The sequence below is a fragment of the Eutrigla gurnardus genome (genome assembly GCF_963514095.1).
Source record: "Eutrigla gurnardus genome assembly, chromosome: 14".
Classification (NCBI taxonomy): Eukaryota; Metazoa; Chordata; class Actinopteri; order Perciformes; family Triglidae; genus Eutrigla; species Eutrigla gurnardus.
Genome location: NC_139937.1, coordinates 23,449,835 through 23,471,470, shown reverse-complemented (window position 1 = coordinate 23,471,470; position 21,636 = coordinate 23,449,835). Strand labels below are relative to the sequence as shown.

General features: G+C 43.0%; 3 protein-coding genes across 8 annotated transcripts in view; 1 reads left to right on the top strand and 2 right to left on the bottom strand.

Moving 5' to 3' along the window:
* Positions 1-13,940, top strand: part of LOC311024876 (NACHT, LRR and PYD domains-containing protein 1b allele 5-like) — a gene marked incomplete at its 5' end in the record, with an annotated part of 42,502 nt that extends 28,562 nt beyond the window's left edge. The window contains 9 exons of the mRNA XM_084027451.1: positions 73-146; positions 260-474; positions 1,598-1,848; positions 1,933-2,061; positions 2,344-2,479; positions 2,615-2,644; positions 2,783-2,830; positions 4,497-4,556; positions 13,441-13,940. Coding sequence (XP_083883577.1) covers positions 73-146; positions 260-474; positions 1,598-1,848; positions 1,933-2,061; positions 2,344-2,479; positions 2,615-2,644; positions 2,783-2,830; positions 4,497-4,556; positions 13,441-13,715 — 1,218 coding nt within the window. The 3' untranslated portion in view covers positions 13,716-13,940. The remainder of the gene's footprint in view (positions 1-72; positions 147-259; positions 475-1,597; positions 1,849-1,932; positions 2,062-2,343; positions 2,480-2,614; positions 2,645-2,782; positions 2,831-4,496; positions 4,557-13,440) is intronic.
* Positions 13,941-15,712: 1,772 nt separating this feature from the next.
* Positions 15,713-18,658, bottom strand: LOC311025028 (apoptosis-associated speck-like protein containing a CARD). Its single transcript, XM_084027697.1, has 4 exons — positions 18,136-18,658; positions 17,901-17,948; positions 17,237-17,296; positions 15,713-16,361 (listed from the first exon to the last, which is right to left on the bottom strand). Exons 1-4 carry the CDS (start codon positions 18,386-18,388, stop codon positions 16,096-16,098), a joined length of 627 nt encoding a protein of 208 aa, XP_083883823.1. The 5' UTR covers positions 18,389-18,658; the 3' UTR covers positions 15,713-16,095.
* A 917-nt stretch (positions 18,659-19,575) lies between these two features.
* On the bottom strand, positions 19,576-21,459 carry LOC311025031 (apoptosis-associated speck-like protein containing a CARD). 6 transcript variants are annotated; one of them, XR_014598356.1, is made up of 4 exons: positions 21,125-21,458; positions 20,621-20,669; positions 20,504-20,533; positions 19,576-19,721 (listed from the first exon to the last, which is right to left on the bottom strand). XR_014598356.1 is itself a non-coding variant. In XM_084027701.1 (4 exons), exons 1-2 carry the CDS (start codon positions 21,375-21,377, stop codon positions 20,644-20,646), a joined length of 279 nt encoding a protein of 92 aa, XP_083883827.1. In that variant the 5' UTR covers positions 21,378-21,458; the 3' UTR covers positions 19,576-19,721; positions 20,504-20,533; positions 20,628-20,643. The 6 variants fall into 6 exon arrangements, 4 of the variants coding, with proteins under 4 accessions (XP_083883827.1, XP_083883828.1, XP_083883829.1 ...); XR_014598357.1 differs by having other exon boundaries at positions 19,576-19,716; XM_084027701.1 differs by having other exon boundaries at positions 20,628-20,669.
* Positions 21,460-21,636: the final 177 nt, after the last annotated feature.

The following is a 21,636-nucleotide window of genomic DNA, read 5'->3' as shown; positions in this document are numbered from 1 at the left end:
CATTTGTTCATTTATGTGATGTTGCAAAAAGCCCCATCTCCACTTATTTCCAAACATCTTTGTCCTCTGCAGCAGGACTGCAGCGACTGGACTAAAGTTGAACCTGACGTGAACAGTGCAGATGCAGATGAGGCTCCGACGTACAGGTGAAAAAAGAATAAGGTCCTACATCCTGCATCACAGCAAACTGGAACTATATTCTAGGGATATATGCTCATCTTTTTTAGTTCATTTGTTATTTTTCCACGGCTTGCTGTAGCCTACAGTCTGACGCGGGAAACTTTGAATGCAGCGTCTCTGGCTTGCGCTGGGTCTGCAAGGAAAAGGTCAGCTTAAAGTATCAGTTCTGCTCTTGGGAAGGACATATGGAGAGGATGGAGTGGATGCAATACATGCCTGCAGGTCCCCTAATGGACATCACAGTCAGCTCCGGGAAGCTATCTGAAGTACAGCTGCCACACTGGATCTGCATAGGTAAGTGGACAGAACGTGTGCTTTTAAAAGGTCCCCTATTATGAAAAACAGGTTTTCTCTGGTCTCTACACCTATAAACTGGTCCTCCCTGAGCCCGTCAACTCCCAGGATGAGGAAAACAAGCAATTCCTGCATGGTCTTTGCAGCCCACCCACTGGTAAAACGGCGCTCCTACAGGCTGTTCAGATTCAGCTCCTGTTGTTACGTAACGAAAGGAGTCATTTGCATAGACCGAACTTCTCTGCACGATGATGGGCGATATCTGAGAGGGGGTGTTTCGCAGCACGGAGAGCACGGCCCGACAGTGGGGACTGACAGCCCGGAGAGTGTGGCCCAGCGGCCCGACAGCTCTCCAGCATGGAGAGCGGGCCCGACAGCGCAGACGTAGAGTGCAGCCCGACTTACCGGTTGTGGTGCTGCGTGATCCGGCTGGTGCTCCGTGAATCAATCCCGGTGCGGGTGAAGCTGGAGACAATCCTCCCTGTCTCACGCTCTCTGCTGCGTCTTCACTGCTGCCTCCGGTCGGACGGAACTCGGGGGCGCGTGTCAGACAGACCGCCGTGCACGACGGTCCGCATCTGCATCTTGCGTTTGATTTTAAATGACAGTGTGTCGGATACGGTCCGTGTTAGCTTCTATGTGTGTGCTAACCACTTCACATCGGGCTGCTTCAGTAACGAGGGTCAGTACAAAGCTGGCTTTGCCTCGACACTGGCCCTCGTAAAAGGATCTGTCCCCAAAATACGGGACCAACAACTTCACCTGAGACACATAGGCAAGCCATAGAGATACATCCACGTAAACATTGGAGCATACTACCGCTAGCGGCATCGTCTCCGTCTCTCTCCAAGTAGGCGATGACAGACGGAGCTCATTAGCATTTAAAGGTGCAGGCACAGAACCAGCCTGTTCTCAGCAGAGCTCATTTGAGCAACTTTTAGACAGCTGAAATTCAGGACCACAGATGGGTTTGGGGCAATGCATATCAAATACAGTGTTGTTGGACCTCTGACAGCTGTGTGGAATTGATGAAAAACAGTATAATATGGGATCTTTAAATTCCAGACAGCATGAGTACAACAGCTGATGCAATCCTTATGTTATGTGCTCTTATGTTTTGCAGACGACAACCCTGAAATATGGGACAAGTTTGCAGTCCTGCACATAGAGGACTCAGGAGATGTTGTGGAGAAAGCGTCCGAGGTCACATCGCACCACGTCAAACTGTCCGAACCAGTTTTCTCCCCGAGAGCGATCCTGATGAAAGTTGGCTTTCCAGTGAAGATACTGTGTGATGTTTTAATATACAAGATCAACACAGCATTCCTCACACTCCATGTTTATCTGATCCCACGTGATCCTGGTCTAAAACAGGTTATTTCATATCTTACTGTCACTAATGCCACAAATCACGTGATGAAAACGCAGCACAGGCAACTCGTGTTTTTGTCCCAACAGCAACTGGACAAGAGGAAATTATCCTACGGACACAAAATCATCGAAAAGCCGCCGCCAGATGAGTACCTGAAAATGCAAGATCGTTTTGTCCTCACAGCAGATTTCCACGGTGCAGAAGTTCGTCCTAAAGTATGTTTGACTGAAATAAGATTATTTCAGTGCTTCAAAACTAAAATCAACCTTTTTATTTAAATATCTATGAACAATGTGAGCGTTATGTTATTATGAATATTTAAATAACATTCAAATATCTGAAATCATGACATTTTACCAATTTTTGGCAGTTATATTCATAATTTTTCTGTTCATTGATCTAGATGAGAAAACGAAAAAACGTACTAATCGCTGTTGCAAACTTCGGATGCTGAAAGTCTAACTTTCTTTTCACATATTTTATTTTTTTTCCCTCAGAACATAAAGCTCAGATATGAAAGCAGTATCCCAAGTTTCTTCGGAGTGTTCATAAGAAATCCAGATGCAGACTTTGCACTCAAGCTCGAACACAGTAAGGAGCTTAAAACAGTATGGGACGATACGATTCGAAAAGGTCAGATTTAAATAATATCACCAGAATTCATCTGAACAGCCTATTAAACACTTTTAACTTCCACTGTCACTCAAATATGTATCATGAGTGAAGCCAAAATATGTCCATTTTCTTTTCCTTCTTTTTCATTTTCAGAAGAATACCAAAACACTGGTCACATACAAGGTAAGACACGGCTCAACGGTCTGACCGAAGAGTCGGTTTGGTCCAGGAGTGGGTTGATAAAACCCAGCAGCATATTAAATATTCACAAACAGTGTTTTAGTCAGTTATCAGGATGTAACCGTGCTTCCTATATGACAGTTGCAGACATCGCTGGACTGACGTCCTCCACACCTGCTTCCGGTGACCGTGAGTTGTTTTTAACACGAGACATTATATTAATATTGGAAATAATGGAACCAACATTTGTATGTTTTTTAAGCATTGAGGACATGAGGTATTTCTATGTGTAATATTATGTTTGTATATTATGTGTCTTCATAATAATAAAAATAATATATATTATTACAATTTAATTATACCATTTATATAAATATTAATAGTAAAAATAATTATTAATAATTATTAATTAATTATACTCCACAGTGCACTCGAGGCAAATCCATTGTAACGGCAGTCTATCGATGTACATATCTGTGTTGATAGAATGTTTGAAATAAAACCAACGTTGCATTTTTAAGGATTTATGTCTCAGCAGCAGCAGCAGCAGCGTGTCATACTTCCTAGTAGGCTATGGCAGCGGCGGAGTGATATCACCTAGCACTTATAAGTTACCGGTTCTATAATAGTTTGTTTACCTGCTGTCATTGCTACAGACGCAGAGTAGCCTGCAGTGCTAGTTTCTTCAATCTCACAGAAATGGACACTTTTGGAGAATAAACTGAAACTTTTGAAGACTCTGATGAGGAGTTTTCCACCCAAACCCAACCGTACCTGTACGAGCCTGAATATACAGAGGAAGAATTGCGTGAGAGGGATGCTCAAAGGGCAGAACGCAAACGAGTGTCTGGGGAGACCGAGATAGCTGGAGCTGAGAACCGGGACCGAACAAACGGAGACTGGTGGTGCCAGGAGGGAATCCCCCGCAATGTGTCCGAGGGTTTACGGTTCTCCGGATGGAGCAGAGGTTCGGGTTCGCGGTGCGTAATTGTGGGTTCGCGTGGCCGTGGGCTGCCCGGTGTTTGCGTGAGGTCTAAGGGCTTTTCACCCAGGTCTGGGGGCACGAGGCCCGACTGTTCGGCATGGGTCAGGTCTCTATTTACCAGAGGGATTCCCTGCAACGCGTCCAAGGGTTTACGGGTCTACGGACGGAGCAGAGTTCCGGGTTCGGGATGCGTAATTGTGGGTTTGCGTGGCCGTGGGCTGGCTGGTGTTTGTGTGAGCTCCAAGGGCTTTTCAGACAGCCTTGGGGGCATAAGTGCCGACAAATCGGCGATGTTCAGGTGTGTATTTACCGGCTGGATTCTGAGCAGCGTGTCTTAGAGTTTTGAGTCCAACAGAGCAAAGTAAAATTCCGCTGCTGCTGAAAAACTAGTCCCTCAAAAAATGGATGATTTATGTGATGCAAGGTTAGTTTTGTTTCAAATATTATTCTATCAACACAGATATGTACATCGACAGTCTAGTGTTTTAATTGATTTGCCTCGGGTGCACTCTGGAGTCGGTATGAGTGTTTTTAATGCCATGCTAGCTAGAACCATTGACTTGCGCTAGCCATAGCACAAGCGAACTCGGCAACTACAAGAACTGAATGAAATTTCTTGAAAACGTCTCCAGACGTCTCGAACACACCGGCTCACTTAGAAAATAGGTCTTATGTCCAAAATTCCGAACTATCTACCTTTAATCTGGCATCCAAGAGGGCACTTCATAAAAAAGAGGTGAGGACAAATTAAGGAGTAAAAGCATTTTAATCGTCTATCTTTACCGTGAAAGACAGCCTTTTTTGTTTGCTGTGTGTCTGAAAAAACACGCATTAACACTCTTTCATGAAGCAATTTTGAATTTGTTTCAGACGGGAGACCGTCAGCTGGAGCAGCTGCTGTGAACACCGTGGCAGGAGGTGGATGCACAGGTAAGGTGATGTCTTCACAGTGAACGCCTTCGACGCTGCCTGCGACACCGATCAGATTGAGACTGTTGAATTCAAATGAATTAGTTTGACACTTATTCTGTTATTTCTTAGAGTTGGACGAGAAGATCGCTGTAATGTTTGCACATTGAGGATAGAGCCAGGAGACATTTAGCTTAGCTTAGCATAAAGACTGGAAGCAAAGGGAAACGGTTAGCCTGGTTCAGTCCAGAACTCCTAAAAACCACAACATTGGGACGAGCTCGCTGTTCTCCGGTTCCTCCTGTCTCTGTGCTAAACTAAGCTAAATGTCTCCTAGATGTGTGTGTGTGTGTGTGTGTGTGTGTGTGTGTGTGTGTGTGTGTGTGTGTGTGTGTGTGTGTGTGTGTGTGTGTGTGTGTGTGTGTGTGTAGAGTACAGACATGAGGGCTGTATCTATTCAATTCAATTTTATTTATAGTGTCATATCACAACAGAAGTCATCTCAGGACACATTGAAAATGTAATAAATCATGAGCATATTCTAGTCCTGTTCAGAGTCCCAACATCCCCAGGAGAGTTGCAGCGACAGTGGCGAGAAAAAACTGCCTTAAAGCAACACTTAAAATGATGGTTCGGAGTGAAATGCACCCTAGGTAATTTCCACCATGACATCCAGCCAAACACACCCCCTCAGAAGCATTTTTAGCGATGGTCAGCAGTGGTCAAGATAGGGCGATTAGCCGAATTACTTAGTACTAGCGCTATGGTACTGGGGATATATCTCGTAAATTACCCCACTAATAATGCATGGAATGTTACCAAACTTCTGCAGCAGTACACATAGGGTATGTACTGACAAAACGAGGCATTTGAAAGTTTTTAAGTACACCAGGAGTTTATTTAAAAGAACACTTGCCTGATAGCTTCTATCCTCGGCTGCTATGCTACCGCAGCATAGACGCCACTTCCGTGTTTACCCAGCCGATGCCGTGACGCGAGTTTCACGCGAGAGTATGAAAACGTTTCGCTGAGTTTTTATAAATGCTTGTATTATCAGCTCAACACATTTTTATAAATGCTTGTATTATCAGGTCAACAAGTGTTGATAAGTGTTGACCTGATAATACAAGCATTTCTAAACATTTAGCAAAACTTTTTCATACTCTCGCGTGAAACTCGCGTCACGGTATCGGCTGGGTAAACACGGAAGTGGCGTCTACGCTGCTGTAGCATAGCAGCCGAGGATAGAAGCTATCAGGCAAGTGTTCTTCTTCAAATGCCTCGTTTTGTGAGTATAGACCCTATGTGTACTACTGCAGAAGTTTGGTAACATTCAATGCATTGTTAGTGGGGTAATTTACAAGATATACTCTATGTACCATAGCGCTAGTACTAAGCCATTCGGCTGATAGCGGTTATCTTGACCAATGCTGACCATCGCTAAAAATGCTTCCGAGGGGGTGTTTGGCTAGATATCATGGTGGAAATTACCTAGGGTGCATTTCACTCCGAACCATCACTTTAAGAACTTTTCCTCTTCGGTCCCCCTACAGGTTGGAAGGGAATTGTCCATTACTGCCGTTGTAAATAATTTAGCCTACCCCAGCCTACCGTCGCACGCACGTTATTTGTTTGTATGCAGAACCGGCTCTGGAAACGATGAACGATTTGAACGATGTCCAGTGACAAGGTAGAGTAGCTAACGCCTTAGCTAAGATTAGCTAACATGAGCCATAGCTATAGTTACATATACATATATATATATATATATATATATATATATATATATATATATTAGCACAATAGCTAACACCTTAGCTTAGATTAGCTAACATGAGCCATAGCGATAGTTACATATATATTAGCACAATAGCTAACACCTTAGCTTAGATAAGCTAACATGAGCCATAGCGATAGTTACATATATATTAGCACAATAGCTAACGCCTTAGCTAAGATTAGCTAACATGAGCCATAGCGATAGTTACATATATATATTAGCACAATAGCTAACGCCTTAGCTAAGGTTAGCTAACATGAGCCATAGCGATAGTTACATATATATAGTAGCACAATAGCTAACGCCTTAGCTAACATGAGCCAATAAAATAATCGACAATGTATTGTACACAGATGCACACTGTTGGAAAAAAAATTATAACCGGTATTATTTACAAGTCCAGCAGCAACAAAGCCATGTCACCATCCGTCTTGCAATTTGTAGCCTCCTTCAGCTCTCGAGTGTGAGCCGGTCCGATATTCACTCTTGTATGAGCTCTTTATTTGTCATGCTCCTGTTTTCTTTTCTTTGCCTCATCGGACATTATACTCCTCCTTGTCTTTGCAGGCTCTGCCATGACACCAATTTAAAAACTACCTAGCTGTGTGTGTATCTTCATCAATGACAGCTGGTGCCGAAACCTTGCAGCGAGGGACAGAATATGCACCCCTGATTTAGAGCTTTTGTGTGTCACCTTGCGGCCACACTATCTCCCCCGGGAATTTACCAATTTGTTTGTGTGCGTTGTCTATGTCCCACCCAGTGGTAATGCGGGCAGGGCAGCAAATCTAATTGCAGATTGTGTTCACCGTCATCTAGAAAGCAAGCCTGATGCCCCAATGATGATACTTGGGGATTTCAATCATTGCAGCTTAAATAAAACGCTGCCAGGATTCGACCAATATGTGAAGTGCAGCACCAGGAATAATAATATACTGGACAAATGTTATGGGAATATTAAAGATGCATATACTGCTAGAGCCAGACCTCCACTTAAAAACTCAGACCATAACGTAATCTGCTTCCCACATATCGGTCTGTTTTTAAATCTACCAAACCGGTCACTCAGACGGTGAAGGTATGGACTAATGATGAATTGGGGGAGCTGAAGGGATGCTTCCTTTGTACGGATTGGGATATCTTTCTCAAGGATATGGGCATAGACAGTGCTACAGAAGCAAACTACTGACTACATACATTTTTGCATTGAGTCTGTCATACCCACAAAGACAATTAAACGGTATCCCAACAATAAATCTTATTTTACCCCTGACATTATGGACTGTAATAAAAGGGAAAAAGGCGCTTTCAAGTTGGCGGTCCGAGCGGCCCAAAAGGACCTAAATCTGAAGATAACATCAGCGCGCCATCAACATAAAGAACGGGCAGAGCAAAACTTGGCGGAATGCAACACTAAGAAACTTTGGGACTCAATTAGACATATGACGAACATGGACGCGAAAAAGAAACCTCCGTTTGCTCATAATGAAATTACCAGGGCAAATGAACTGAACAATTTTTATATGCGTTTTAATGTTAATGTCAGTTCTGAGCCAAATCAATTCACAGTAAAATTTTCTGATGACACTGTCATACTTAGCCTGCTTACCAAACATACTAATTTGAGTGTTCATCAACTTGCGGTTGACAAGTTTGTCAACTGGTGTGATGCCCACTCGCTGCTTATTAATACAACTAAAACTGTTGAGATGTTGTTGGATCTTAGATCAATGGGAGACCAGAGCCCTGTGGCCGTCCATGGCCAGGACGTTGTGCAGGTCAAAACATTTAGGTACCTTGGTGTCTATGTTGACAGCGATTTGAGCTGGGGCACACAGGTGGCCAATGTTTGTGCCAAAATTCACCAACGTCTCCATTTCCTACGTAGGCTCAGAGTACTTGGAGTTTGCAAAAATATTATGCTAATTTTTTTATAGAGCAGCAATTGAGTCAATACTCCGCTATGGTATCACCAGCTGGTTTGGTAACTTAACTGTTAAATCTAGAGCTGAAATCTCAAGCCTTGTCAAAACTGCTGGCAAGATTATGGGAATAACACCCCCCCTAAAGCCACAGGATCTTTTTGAGCAGGCGACAATCAGACAGGCAAATGCCATTTTAACAGATAGTTCTCATGTGCTGAATAGTGAATATATTCTCCTGAACTCTGGAAAGAGATATAGGCTTCCCTTGTGCAGGCACAATCGATACAAACATTCCTTTGTGCCTAACCAAGCTTCTCAACAGCAGGAAATGATTGCAATGTTTCTGTATATGTATACGAACATAGGTACCATATGTGTATATGGAAATGAATGTATTATGAGTCAAACTATGGATATATGTGAGTGAATGGATTAATGTATGCTTGAGGTTATGTGATGCTGATATGAATGTATATTTATGATTACAGTTAGAGTAGCGATGTGGATGCATGTGAATGACGTTCACGTCGGCTTGCTGCATGTGCAGGATTGTCCAGTGTGGTCTGTTTACTCCACCAGTCTTTTAACTTGATGTTCTTTTTGTACTGTATGTGTTTTTTATGTATGCAACATGTTCTCTACATGTCTCCCTGTGATAGACTGGTTACCTGTCTGTATCTACACTGGTTACCTGTGATAGACTGGTTACCTGTCTGTCTCTACATGTCTCCCTGTGATAGACTGGTTACCTGTCTGTCTCTACATGTCTCCCTGTGATAGACTGGTTACCTGTCTGTATCTACACTGGTTACCTGTGATAGACTGGTTACCTGTCTGTCTCTACATGTCTCCCTGTGATAGACTGGTTACCTGTCTGTCTCTACATGTCTCCCTGTGATAGACTGGTTACCTGTCTGTCTCTACATGTCTCCCTGTGATAGACAGGTTACCTGTCTGTCTCTACATGTCTCCCTGTGATAGACTGGTTACCTGTCTGTCTCTACATGTCTCCCTGTGATAGACTGGTTACCTGTCTGTCTCTACATGTCAGCCTGTGATAGACTGGTTACCTGTCTGTCTCTACATGTCTCCCTGTGATAGACTGGTTACCTGTCTGTCTCTACATGTCTCCCTGTGATAGACTGGTTACCTGTCTGTCTCTACATGTCTCCCTGTGATAGACTGGTTACCTGTCTGTCTCTACATGTCTCCCTGTGATAGACTGGTTACCTGTCTGTCTCTACATGTCAGCCCTGTGATAGACTGGTTACCTGTCTGTCTCTACATGTCTCCCTGTGATAGACTGGTTACCTGTCTGTCTCTACATGTATCCCTGTGATAGACTGGTTACCTGTCTGTCTCTACATGTCTCCCTGTGATAGACTGGTTACCTGTCTGTCTCTACATGTCTCCCTGTGATAGACTGGTTACCTGTCTGTCTCTACATGTCTCCCTGTGATAGACTGGTTACCTGTCTGTCTCTACATGTCAGCCCTGTTATAGACTGGTTACCTGTCTGTCTCTACATGTCTCCCTGTGATAGACTGGTTACCTGTCTGTCTCGACATGTCTCCCTGTGATAGACTGATACCTGTCTTTCTCTACATGTCTCCCTGTGATATACTGATTACCTGTCTGTCTCTACATGTCTCCCTGTGATAGACTGGTTACCTGTCTGTTTCTACATGTCAGCCCTGTGATAGACTGGTTACCTGTCTGTCTCTACATGTCTCCCTGTGATAGACTGGTTACCTGTCTGTCTCTACATGTCAGCCCTGTGATAGACTGGTTACCTGTCTGTCTCTACATGTCTCCCTGTGATAGACTGGTTACCTGTCTGTCTCTACATGTCGGTCCTGTGATAGACTGGTTACCTGTCTGTCTCTACATGTCTCCCTGTGATAGACTGGTTACCTGTCTGTCTCTACATGTCTCCCTGTGATAGACTGGTTACCTGTCTGTCTCTACATGTCAGCCCTGTGATAGACTGGTTACCTGTCTGTCTCTACATCTCTCCCTGTGATAGACTGGTTACCTGTCTGTCTCTACATGTCTCCCTGTGATAGACTGGTTACCTGTCTGTCTCTACATGTCAGCCCTGTGATAGACTAGTTACCTGTCTGTCTCTACATGTCTGCCCTGTGATAGACTGGTTACCTGTCTGTCTCTACATGTCTGCCCTGTGATAGACTGGTTACCTGTCTGTCTCTACATGTCTCCCTGTGATAGACTGGTTACCTGTCTGTCTCTACATGTCGGCCCTGTAATAGACTGGTTACCTGTCTGTCTCTACATGTCTCCCTGTGATAGACTGGTTACCTGTCTGTCTCTACATGTCTCCCTGTGATAGACTGGTTACCTGTCTGTCTCTACATGTCTGCCCTGTGATAGACTGGTTACCTGTCTGTCTCCACATGTCAGCCCTGTGATAGACTGGTTACCTGTCTGTCTCTACATGTCTCCCTGTGATAGACTGGTTACCTGTCTGTCTCTACATGTCAGCCTGTGATAGACTGGTTACCTGTCTGTCTCTACATGTCTCCCTGTGATAGACTGGTTACCTGTCTGTCTCTACATGTCTCCCTGTGATAGACTGGTTACCTGTCTGTCTCTACATGTCGGTCCTGTGATAGACTGGTTACCTGTCTGTCTCTACATGTCTCCCTGTGATAGACTGGTTACCTGTCTGTCTCTACATGTCTCCCTGTGATAGACTGGTTACCTGTCTGTCTCTACATGTCAGCCCTGTGATAGACTGGTTACCTGTCTGTCTCTACATCTCTCCCTGTGATAGACTGGTTACCTGTCTGTCTCTACATGTCTCCCTGTGATAGACTGGTTACCTGTCTGTCTCTACATGTCAGCCCTGTGATAGACTAGTTACCTGTCTGTCTCTACATGTCTGCCCTGTGATAGACTGGTTACCTGTCTGTCTCTACATGTCTGCCCTGTGATAGACTGGTTACCTGTCTGTCTCTACATGTCTCCCTGTGATAGACTGGTTACCTGTCTGTCTCTACATGTCGGCCCTGTAATAGACTGGTTACCTGTCTGTCTCTACATGTCTCCCTGTGATAGACTGGTTACCTGTCTGTCTCTACATGTCTCCCTGTGATAGACTGGTTACCTGTCTGTCTCTACATGTCTGCCCTGTGATAGACTGGTTACCTGTCTGTCTCCACATGTCAGCCCTGTGATAGACTGGTTACCTGTCTGTCTCTACATGTCTCCCTGTGATAGACTGGTTACCTGTCTGTCTCTACATGTCAGCCTGTGATAGACTGGTTACCTGTCTGTCTCTACATGTCTCCCTGTGATAGACTGGTTACCTGTCTGTCTCTACATGTCTCCCTGTGATAGACTGGTTACCTGTCTGTCTCTACATGTCTCCCTGTGATAGACTGGTTACCTGTCTGTCTCTACATGTCTCCCTGTGATAGACTGGTTACCTGTCTGTCTCTACATGTCAGCCCTGTGATAGACTGGTTACCTGTCTGTCTCTACATGTATCCCTGTGATAGACTGGTTACCTGTCTGTCTCTACATGTATCCCTGTGATAGACTGGTTACCTGTCTGTCTCTACATGTCTCCCTGTGATAGACTGGTTACCTGTCTGTCTCTACATGTCTCCCTGTGATAGACTGGTTACCTGTCTGTCTCTACATGTCTCCCTGTGATAGACTGGTTACCTGTCTGTCTCTACATGTCAGCCCTGTTATAGACTGGTTACCTGTCTGTCTCTACATGTCTCCCTGTGATAGACTGGTTACCTGTCTGTCTCGACATGTCTCCCTGTGATAGACTGATACCTGTCTTTCTCTACATGTCTCCCTGTGATATACTGATTACCTGTCTGTCTCTACATGTCTCCCTGTGATAGACTGGTTACCTGTCTGTTTCTACATGTCAGCCCTGTGATAGACTGGTTACCTGTCTGTCTCTACATGTCTCCCTGTGATAGACTGGTTACCTGTCTGTCTCTACATGTCAGCCCTGTGATAGACTGGTTACCTGTCTGTCTCTACATGTCTCCCTGTGATAGACTGGTTACCTGTCTGTCTCTACATGTCGGTCCTGTGATAGACTGGTTACCTGTCTGTCTCTACATGTCTCCCTGTGATAGACTGGTTACCTGTCTGTCTCTACATGTCTCCCTGTGATAGACTGGTTACCTGTCTGTCTCTACATGTCAGCCCTGTGATAGACTGGTTACCTGTCTGTCTCTACATCTCTCCCTGTGATAGACTGGTTACCTGTCTGTCTCTACATGTCTCCCTGTGATAGACTGGTTACCTGTCTGTCTCTACATGTCAGCCCTGTGATAGACTAGTTACCTGTCTGTCTCTACATGTCTGCCCTGTGATAGACTGGTTACCTGTCTGTCTCTACATGTCTGCCCTGTGATAGACTGGTTACCTGTCTGTCTCTACATGTCTCCCTGTGATAGACTGGTTACCTGTCTGTCTCTACATGTCGGCCCTGTAATAGACTGGTTACCTGTCTGTCTCTACATGTCTCCCTGTGATAGACTGGTTACCTGTCTGTCTCTACATGTCTCCCTGTGATAGACTGGTTACCTGTCTGTCTCTACATGTCTGCCCTGTGATAGACTGGTTACCTGTCTGTCTCCACATGTCAGCCCTGTGATAGACTGGTTACCTGTCTGTCTCTACATGTCTCCCTGTGATAGACTGGTTACCTGTCTGTCTCTACATGTCTGCCCTGTGATAGACTGGTTACCTGTCTGTCTCCACATGTCAGCCCTGTGATAGACTGGTTACCTGTCTGTCTCTACATGTCTCCCTGTGATAGACTGGTTACCTGTCTGTCTCTACATGTCGGCCCTGTGATAGACTGGTTACCTGTCTGTCTCTACATGTCAGCCCTGTGATAGACTGGTTACCTGTCTGTCTCTTCATGTCAGCCCTGTGATAGACTGGTTACCTGTCTGTCTCTACATATCAGCCCTGTGATAGACTGGTTACCTGTCTGTCTCTACATGTCAGCCCTGTGATCGACTGGTTACTTGTCTGTCTCTACATATCAGCCCTGTGATAGACTGGTTACCTGTTACCACCCCCGACCCTGAATACAGGATAAGCGGTGGATGATGGATGGGTAGATTTCTTAAATGTTATAGAAAGTGATGTCACCAGGTAGGCTGTTGACCTGAATCCAATTCTTTTTCTTTCCCTCTAGCCTCAGGCGATCACTTCGTGGATAAACACCAGTGTGATCTGATCGACAGAGTGAACAACATTGAACCAATCTTGGATCATCTCCTGAGAGAAGTTGTAATCCAGCAAGAATTTTATGACAGAATGTCTGCCATTCCAACCACCCGGGAGAAGATGAGAAAACTCTACGGAGGTCCCCTGAATGCAGCCGGACGCGACGGAAAAGACATCTTCTTCAAAATCCTTGAGGAGAAAGAGCCGTTTCTTGTTGCCAGTCTCAAGAAGAAGAACTCATAAATACTGTGTTGAATTCGCCTGTTTTCTGCATCGCAAAGCAAATGTCAGGCCAGACCCCCTACAACGGTTTAGTTTGTCACCTTTTCCACCCTCATGAGTTTGCAGGTATGGGTATAGTAGTGTATCTGCTGCTGAGGTAGGAGTATCATAGAATATATCAGTATTATTGCACTGTCACTGTCTCAACGTGTCATATAAAGCTTTTGCTAATGTAAATATCTACAAGCAAGAAATTAGCTCAAATTGTTAACACAACCTTGAATGTCGATATCAGCAGAGGAACTACAGGGAGCCTTCACATGCACATCCTGGGGCAATAAAAGCCTACACACAGGTCCAGCAACAGGTATCGTTTACTGGTAGGAACCATGAGGAATTCCTAGTTTTACACCGTCAAGCTGATTAAAGCTACTAAAACATTGCATCTATGTTTGTTGTTGTGAGTTTCTCTTTTTGGGGGGTGAACCAGGGTCTAATGCAGGACTTTAATGCCGAAATGGACTATCCCATCCATAGTCATGGCAGGCCTATGTTCTGTTGTTGCTTTACATTATGAACTAATATAAATGTAGATTAATCTGACAGCTATCTTCCTCTCACCTTTGGGTCCTGAGCTGATCTCCAGACGGCCTCGGCACCGGATCAGATCCTGATTCCACGTCCATGAGAGCTTCCCTAGTCGCCCTCTATTACCTTTTGTACGCCTCTATTCTGATCTGGTTTCATGTTTTTGTTTTGTTGCCTTGGGTTCATCTCCTGCCCGATCACCAACTCGTCCCAGATCCACCCTCATCTGCAGTTCTGCACAGCAATAATCAGTTGATTCCCTCACCTGAGCCTTCCCACCCATTTACTGGACTTTCATTAAGCTACGTCACTGTAACGCGACGGCTGATGAACGGCTTCCGGTCCAGCAGCTCCTCTTTCCGGTCGCTGTTACAATCAACTCTGTTGCCTGTAAACCAACTGACCAACACAATAATGTGGATTTAACCGTTCAGTTATATTTTTGCTATGTTAACCTTTTAATGTGTTATTGTTCTGCCCCGCGGGGCTTTGGGTTTTGTTTCCGGTGGGACACGTTTCAGTGACGGACCAGTCTGAATTAAACAAAACAAAACAGCGACAGAAAACACTCCGTTGGCTCCACTACGAACCTCAGTTAAACCCTTGTCTGTGTGTAATGACGTGTTTGAAGTTGTAAAATATAATATTATTATTTTATTCACCTTGGGTGATGTTATTTGTCACATTAAACCCCGTTTATGTCGTTTTTGTGGCGGAGTTGAACGTGAGGTGTAGTGATTAAACGTTCCACCAGGGGGCGTAGGACGTCCCGTTAAGCTCAGTTAACTGTTAACACCACGCGAATATGTCAATATGTTAAAGCACAACAAACTATATTTTAGTTCATTTTCAGTTTTTTTGTTATTTCAATGTTATGGAAGATATAAAAAATATGTAATTATTAGTTGGCTTACACTCACTTTTTGGAGATTTAATATTTGTTCATGTTGATGATTGTTGTTCATAATCAAGAATTCGTTTGCTGCAGTTATTTTTTTAAACATTTGTAACATGCTTGAAATAAATAAATACAAATGAAATAAAAAATATCACTGTCCAATATCTGTCTCAATCCAATGACTATTTGTCTGCATGGAAGTAATTGTTAAACATGCAAAGGTTTTGAAAGGAAGCAAAGAAGCACCTTTCCTTTGCATTTAGAGAATTCAAACTGCTCTTATCATGGCTTGTTTACATCTGAACATTTCTCCCTTTAGGAACCTTCCTAAAAGCAAAAAAGTCTCGTTTTTCACGCCTCTCCTCGCGTTCATAACATCTCAGAGAGAAACTGCAGCACAGTTCTCCATCCAAATGTTGTCAAAGGAAAGTCGTTCAATACGTTGAGGCCGTTGGACATGAAACATTCAGAGCTCCTAAATTCTTACATGCAAAGAAGCCTGAAAGCTGAAAATACCACGAAGAACCACTCATAGCAAGCAGAAGATTTTATTATAAATGTATACATTTAAAAATATAAAACATTTTGTGATAAAAGTGATTTAAAAAAAAACACATTTGGTATAAATGAAGCTTATGTTATGTTTTCATTTACATAAACTAGACTTTCATTCCATTTGATTATTTGTTGGATAAAAACATGTCTGATGATAACTTGTTCGTTTCTTACATGATTGTCTGATAATTCATTGATTGATCGGGGCTGGACCACATAAGTATACATTTCATTGGATTTAAGAGGAAACGGCTCTGTTTAAACATTTCGCGTAGCATTAAAATGAATATCTCCCCCACTTTGATTATATAAAAACTGTTTGTGTTCAGGTAGAATGTAGATTTGGTCTGATGATGAATTTCACTTCTTCTTCTTGAGGTCAGCAATGAGATATTTCTCCCTTTCCTCGAGGATTGCGTAGAAGACGTCTTTGCCGTCAGGTCCGGCAGCAGTCAGGGGACCGGAGTAGAGCTTCCTCATCTTATCCTGATCAGTGCGGCTCGCCAAGATTTCATCGTAACTCTCTTGTTGGATGATGCCTTTGTCGAGGAGCTCATCAAAAATGGGTCCAATGTTTTTCACTCTTTCGATCAGCTGGAGTCTATGTTTATCCACAAACTGAGCCCCTGAGGAAAGAAGGAGGAATGCCTGATTACAACTTTGTACATTTTCTTCAGAGGAAAAGGTTCATTTTGATGGTCAAATAGTGGATTTCTAACTCTGGCATTAAACTACATCCGAAAGAATAAGGGTTCAGTTTACAGCTACGAAGTTACGTGTTCTCCAAATTCTGTAAAGCTCTTGCATCTAAAGTTTCTACGATACAACATTTTTGGGAGACGCACTTTCATGCCAAGAGTAAGATGAGAAGATAGATACTATATACTATACTTCTACTATACTACTACCACCACCAAATGCAGTTGGAGCCCGAGGGCCTGGGCTGCACCAGATTTCTGCCTAAAAGCGTATTAAGGCAGTTTTTTCTCGCCACTGTTGCTGCAACGCTCCTGGTGATGTTGGGACTCTGAAAATGTAATAAATCATGAGTATTCTAGTCCTGTTCAATGTGTCCTGAGATGACTTCTGTTGTGATATGACACTATAAATAAAACTGAATTGAATAGATACAGCCCTCATGTCTGTACTCTACACACACACACACACACACACACACACACACACAAATCTAGGAGACATTTAGCTTAGTTTAGCACAGAGACAGGAGGAACCGGAGAACAGCGAGCTCGTCCCAATGTTGTGGTTTTTAGGAGTTCTGGACTGAACCAGGCTAACTGTTTCCCTTTGCTTCCAGTCTTTATGCTAAGCTAAGCTAAATGTCTCCTGGCTCTATCCTCAATGTGCAAACATTACAGCGATCTTCTCGTCCAACTCTGAGAAATAACACAATAAGTGTCAAACTAATTCATTTGAATTCAACAGTCTCAATCTGATCGGTGTCCAATGGCAGGCAGCGTTCACGATGAAGACATCACCTTACCTGTGCATCCACCTCCTGCCACGGTGTTCACAGCAGCCGCTCCAGCTGACGGTCTCCCGTCTGAAACAAATTCAAAATTGCTTCATGAAAGAGTGTTAATGCGTGTTTTTTCAGACACACAGCAAACAAAAGGCTGTCTTTCACGGTAAAGATAGACGATTAAAATGCTTTTACTCCTTAATTTGTCCTCACCTCTTTTTTATGAAGTGCCCTCTTGGATGCCAGATTAAGATAATAATATTTCATAGGAATCTTTGCCCGTCATTTATGTGTATATATTTGCGTGAGCTCCATAATAACCACTATTGCTGCTTTGAACGTGGAAATCCCAGATACATGCTCGGCCAAGTCCAAAGCAAATAACTTGTGGATACTCCTTTATTTATTTATTTTAAGAGACATTTCTCTCTCTTGCATTATTGATTATTTTGTTAAGGGGTTTGTTCAATATGCAATACGACAATTATTATTACTATTAATATTTATATAAATGTTATAATTAAATTGTAATAATATATATTATTTATATTATTATGAAGACACATAATATACAAACATAATATTACATATAGAAACACCTCGTCCTCAATGCTTAAAAAACATACAAATGTTGGTTCCAATATTTCCAATATTAATATAATGTCTCGTGTTAAAAACAACTCACGGTCACCGGAAGCAGGTGTGGAGGACGTCAGTCCAGCGATGTCTGCAACTGTCATATAGGAAGCACGGTTACATCCTGATAACACTCTGACCAAAACACCGTTTATGAATATTTAATATGCTGCTGGGTTTTATCAACCCACTCCTAGACCAAACCAACTCTTCGGTCAGACCGTTGAGCCACAGCTCGAAAGTGAAAGTAAGAATGAACCGCGCTAAATTAAATATATATTTACCCAGTTGGTCCGCCTCGCTGTTACAGCCGATCTCTCTCAGTATCTCCTCGGCCACTCGGGCAGCTCCGGCCTCGGTGAAAGTTTGGACCAAGACATTTGCGATAACCAGGAAGCTTTTCCCGTCCACTTTGTTGCGTCGGACCCGCGGCTCTTCCCTGCGGTCCAGCAGCTGGTCGCAGAAAGCTTCGAAGCCCTCCTTGGTCAGCTGCTGCAGCGCGTCCTTTATAGCCCTGCTGATGGTTTTGGGGGGCATTTTTTAACCGATAGATCCCGAATCGCCGAACCGCCGAACCAGACCCGCCGAGAGAAACGCGCTGAGTTTCAGGCGGGAATGATGCGTTCAATGCTATCGGAAAAACATATATTGTATTGTAGATAACAGGGAATCAATCGATCATCTATCTATCTATCTAAAAGTCACTGTTTCTATAAACATACTATAATATAATGAACACAGCTGAAAACCCAAAGGTTGCTCGGGCCCTCCGAGATATCTTATCTCGCGTGTATTGGGAGGAGTTTAGCGAAGTGTTGTGGAGTGTTAGTATTTCCGATAGCAATGAAGGCAGCATACGTCAATGAGCGAAACCCAATCCACAGCCCTCGTATTTTCTTTGACGCAAAGGCCTGCTTATGATCTAGACCAGGGGATCCCAGATCCCAGGATTGCCAGGCCAAGGACCCCCATTTAGCTTACCGGTATTTGTATTAATAATGAATCGTCAATATTACTGTTGGGAAACATTTATAACAGAAGACTGATTATTAATTATTTATAAACATCTTTAATTTTAGAATGTTTCTTCTGTTCGGCCTATTTATTCATTCTGTTTTTCACAAAACATATAACATTTTAAACATATTTTCTTCTATTCATCCAACAGACGCGACAGTAGCAGCCTGTACAGCGTGTTACACAATGTAATAACAGACAGAAAGAGGTCAGACATTCATGAGAAGGTGTACGAAGGCACTGATCAATAACATATAAAAAAAAACATATATTAAAGTGGGAGTCCGTAACATTTCAGTGGTTGACCAGGTACATTTCATTACTGCTGACTCACAATGGAGGATCAACAGGCAGAGAAAGAAGACCATTCAACTTCCGGTCCAAGAAAAATAAACAAACAAACTAATGGAAGTAAAGAAGGAAAAGAATCATCAAGAAACAAAGTGGCTCGCCTGCAGTTCCATCTACCGCCAGAGAGGCCGCTAGAAGCAACGGATCTCAATCCCTCCCCTTTAAAACGTTAAATCTGCCTCAAAGTTGGCCTTTGGCTGCTAAATGATGCCCCTTTTGTGATGTGATGTTTTTATGAAACACTCTGAGATTCATTGAATGAAAAGTGCACTACAAATAAAATCTATTATTATTAATTATTATTAAAGTTTCCCCCTCTTTGGAAAGCAGTGAACTGTATATAACACACAGTGAGCCACAGGAGAAAAGGCTGTTTATTATGACAACAAAGTACGAAACGTTCATCCAGCATGGTGGAACGATCTTCACGTGTCCATTCACGGGAGCGTTCCCCGAGGACAAACATCGGCCGTTCATGTCTTCACGTCAGGATTCTGCTGCTCTGTGAAAAAACCACGTTGAAAAACTGATCACTCATGATATGATGGGATTGCTATGACTTCTATATTATTATTATCACTAATCTATATGATGGCTTCTGTTGTCACCATTTTTTTAATTTATTTTATTGAATTAATATTAATATAAATTATTATCATTACTGCTATTATGTCTGATTATTTTTTATTACTACAATTTGTGACCATCATTATACTCTCTACCATCACGTTTGTTTCTGTTTATCATTTATCGTATTATTTTGATCATTATTTATCATCATTTATCATCTTCACTTTTTTTTCTTTTTTCCCTCTTCAGTTTCTGTTTATTAACACTATTATTATTATTAAGATGATCATTATCTTTAATTATTCTTATCACTGTTATTATTATTTGTTTTTATCTTTTTTCTGTCATTTTTTATTTGTTCAGTTGTAGCTTTGTTTTTTATATTTTGCCCTATTATTCTTGTTATTAATTACCAATGTCCACACACACACACACACACACACACACACACACACCACCAACATACACATATAAAAATGTCTCCCTGCTCGTATATTTGTCCTGTATTGTCTCACTTGAAATAATAAAAAAACACACAAAAAGATATGATGGATGACACGCCGCGTCCTTCACCGTTGATGGATCATTCTGAAGTTGTTTATTGTTGATATCTCAATTCAAATGGAAACACTCCTCTTATTATGTATTATTTGTTATAAACGGTCAGCATGCAGCCTGAAACGTGTTCAGAGATGTAGAATCAATCAAGTGTACCTGTTCCCCACCACGATCAGGATCTTGGGGCTGTAAACATTTGGAGGGGGGAAAAATATTTGAACAGTTACTCTACACTTTGTGCATTTCTTTACACATTCATAACTTTATGCAAACTACTCACTGTGGACGCGTGAAGTCTAGTGTCGTCCAGCTGTCGCTCTGACTGTAAAAACAGAAGAACCTTTAACCTGCAGGTCGGTCGAGCATCACGTCATCTTCAGAGCTGTAAATGAAGCTGCTGTACAAGTAGTCACTTTGTATAGAATAAGATGATAAGCCTTACCTCTCTACCATAATAACAAGCTAGCATTTTCAAAATAATATAGACATTCACCACAGTCAACTTATTGTTTTTTTTGTGATAAAACAATAAAAGATGACTGCTTTTATTATAAGTTTTTTAGGATGAATAAAATAAAAAGCTAGATTACTGTGGGGCCCTCCGGTGGTAGAGGAAAAGGCCCGATCTTCATTGTATTGTACGACTTTGTTATTAATAAAGTTCTTATTAAAAAAAGCTTGAAAGTGAAAGTGAGTGTTTGGATGTTTCTTTGGTAACCGGAAGTGGATGCTGTGGTCTCCAACAGCATCCAGGTAGGTGTTACGGCGTCATCTCACCGAGTTCCCCCGCCTCCTCGTTGCAGTCCATCTGGACCAGGATCTCCTTCGCGACCCGCAGAGCTCCGGACTCGGTGAAAGTGGAGACCAGCACGCTCACGATCTCTAAGCGGGTTTTGCCCTCCACCCTGTTCCGTCGGACCCGCGGCTCCTCCCTCCGGTCCAGGAGCTCGTCGCAGAACCTGTCGAAGTCCAGCTCGGACAGGTTCTCCAGCATGTCCACCAGAGCCAGGGTCGTGGTCCTGGGCGCCATTTCTCTCGCCTTCTTCACCTCAAGTGTGCGCTCGTGCGTTTCCCCTCGATGGGGGAAAAAAAGTTCAGGAAGGACGCGTTCATGGTCCCTCTCGGAATATCGAAATTGTGAGCTCTCAGGTGTCAGTGCCATGTCCGTGTATTATCTCTGCTCACCATCAGGGGGCGACTCCTCTCTGCTTGTATAGAAGTCTATGAGAAAATGGTCCTACTTCTCTCTTGATGTATTATCTCAGTAAACATTGTAAACATGAGTTTAT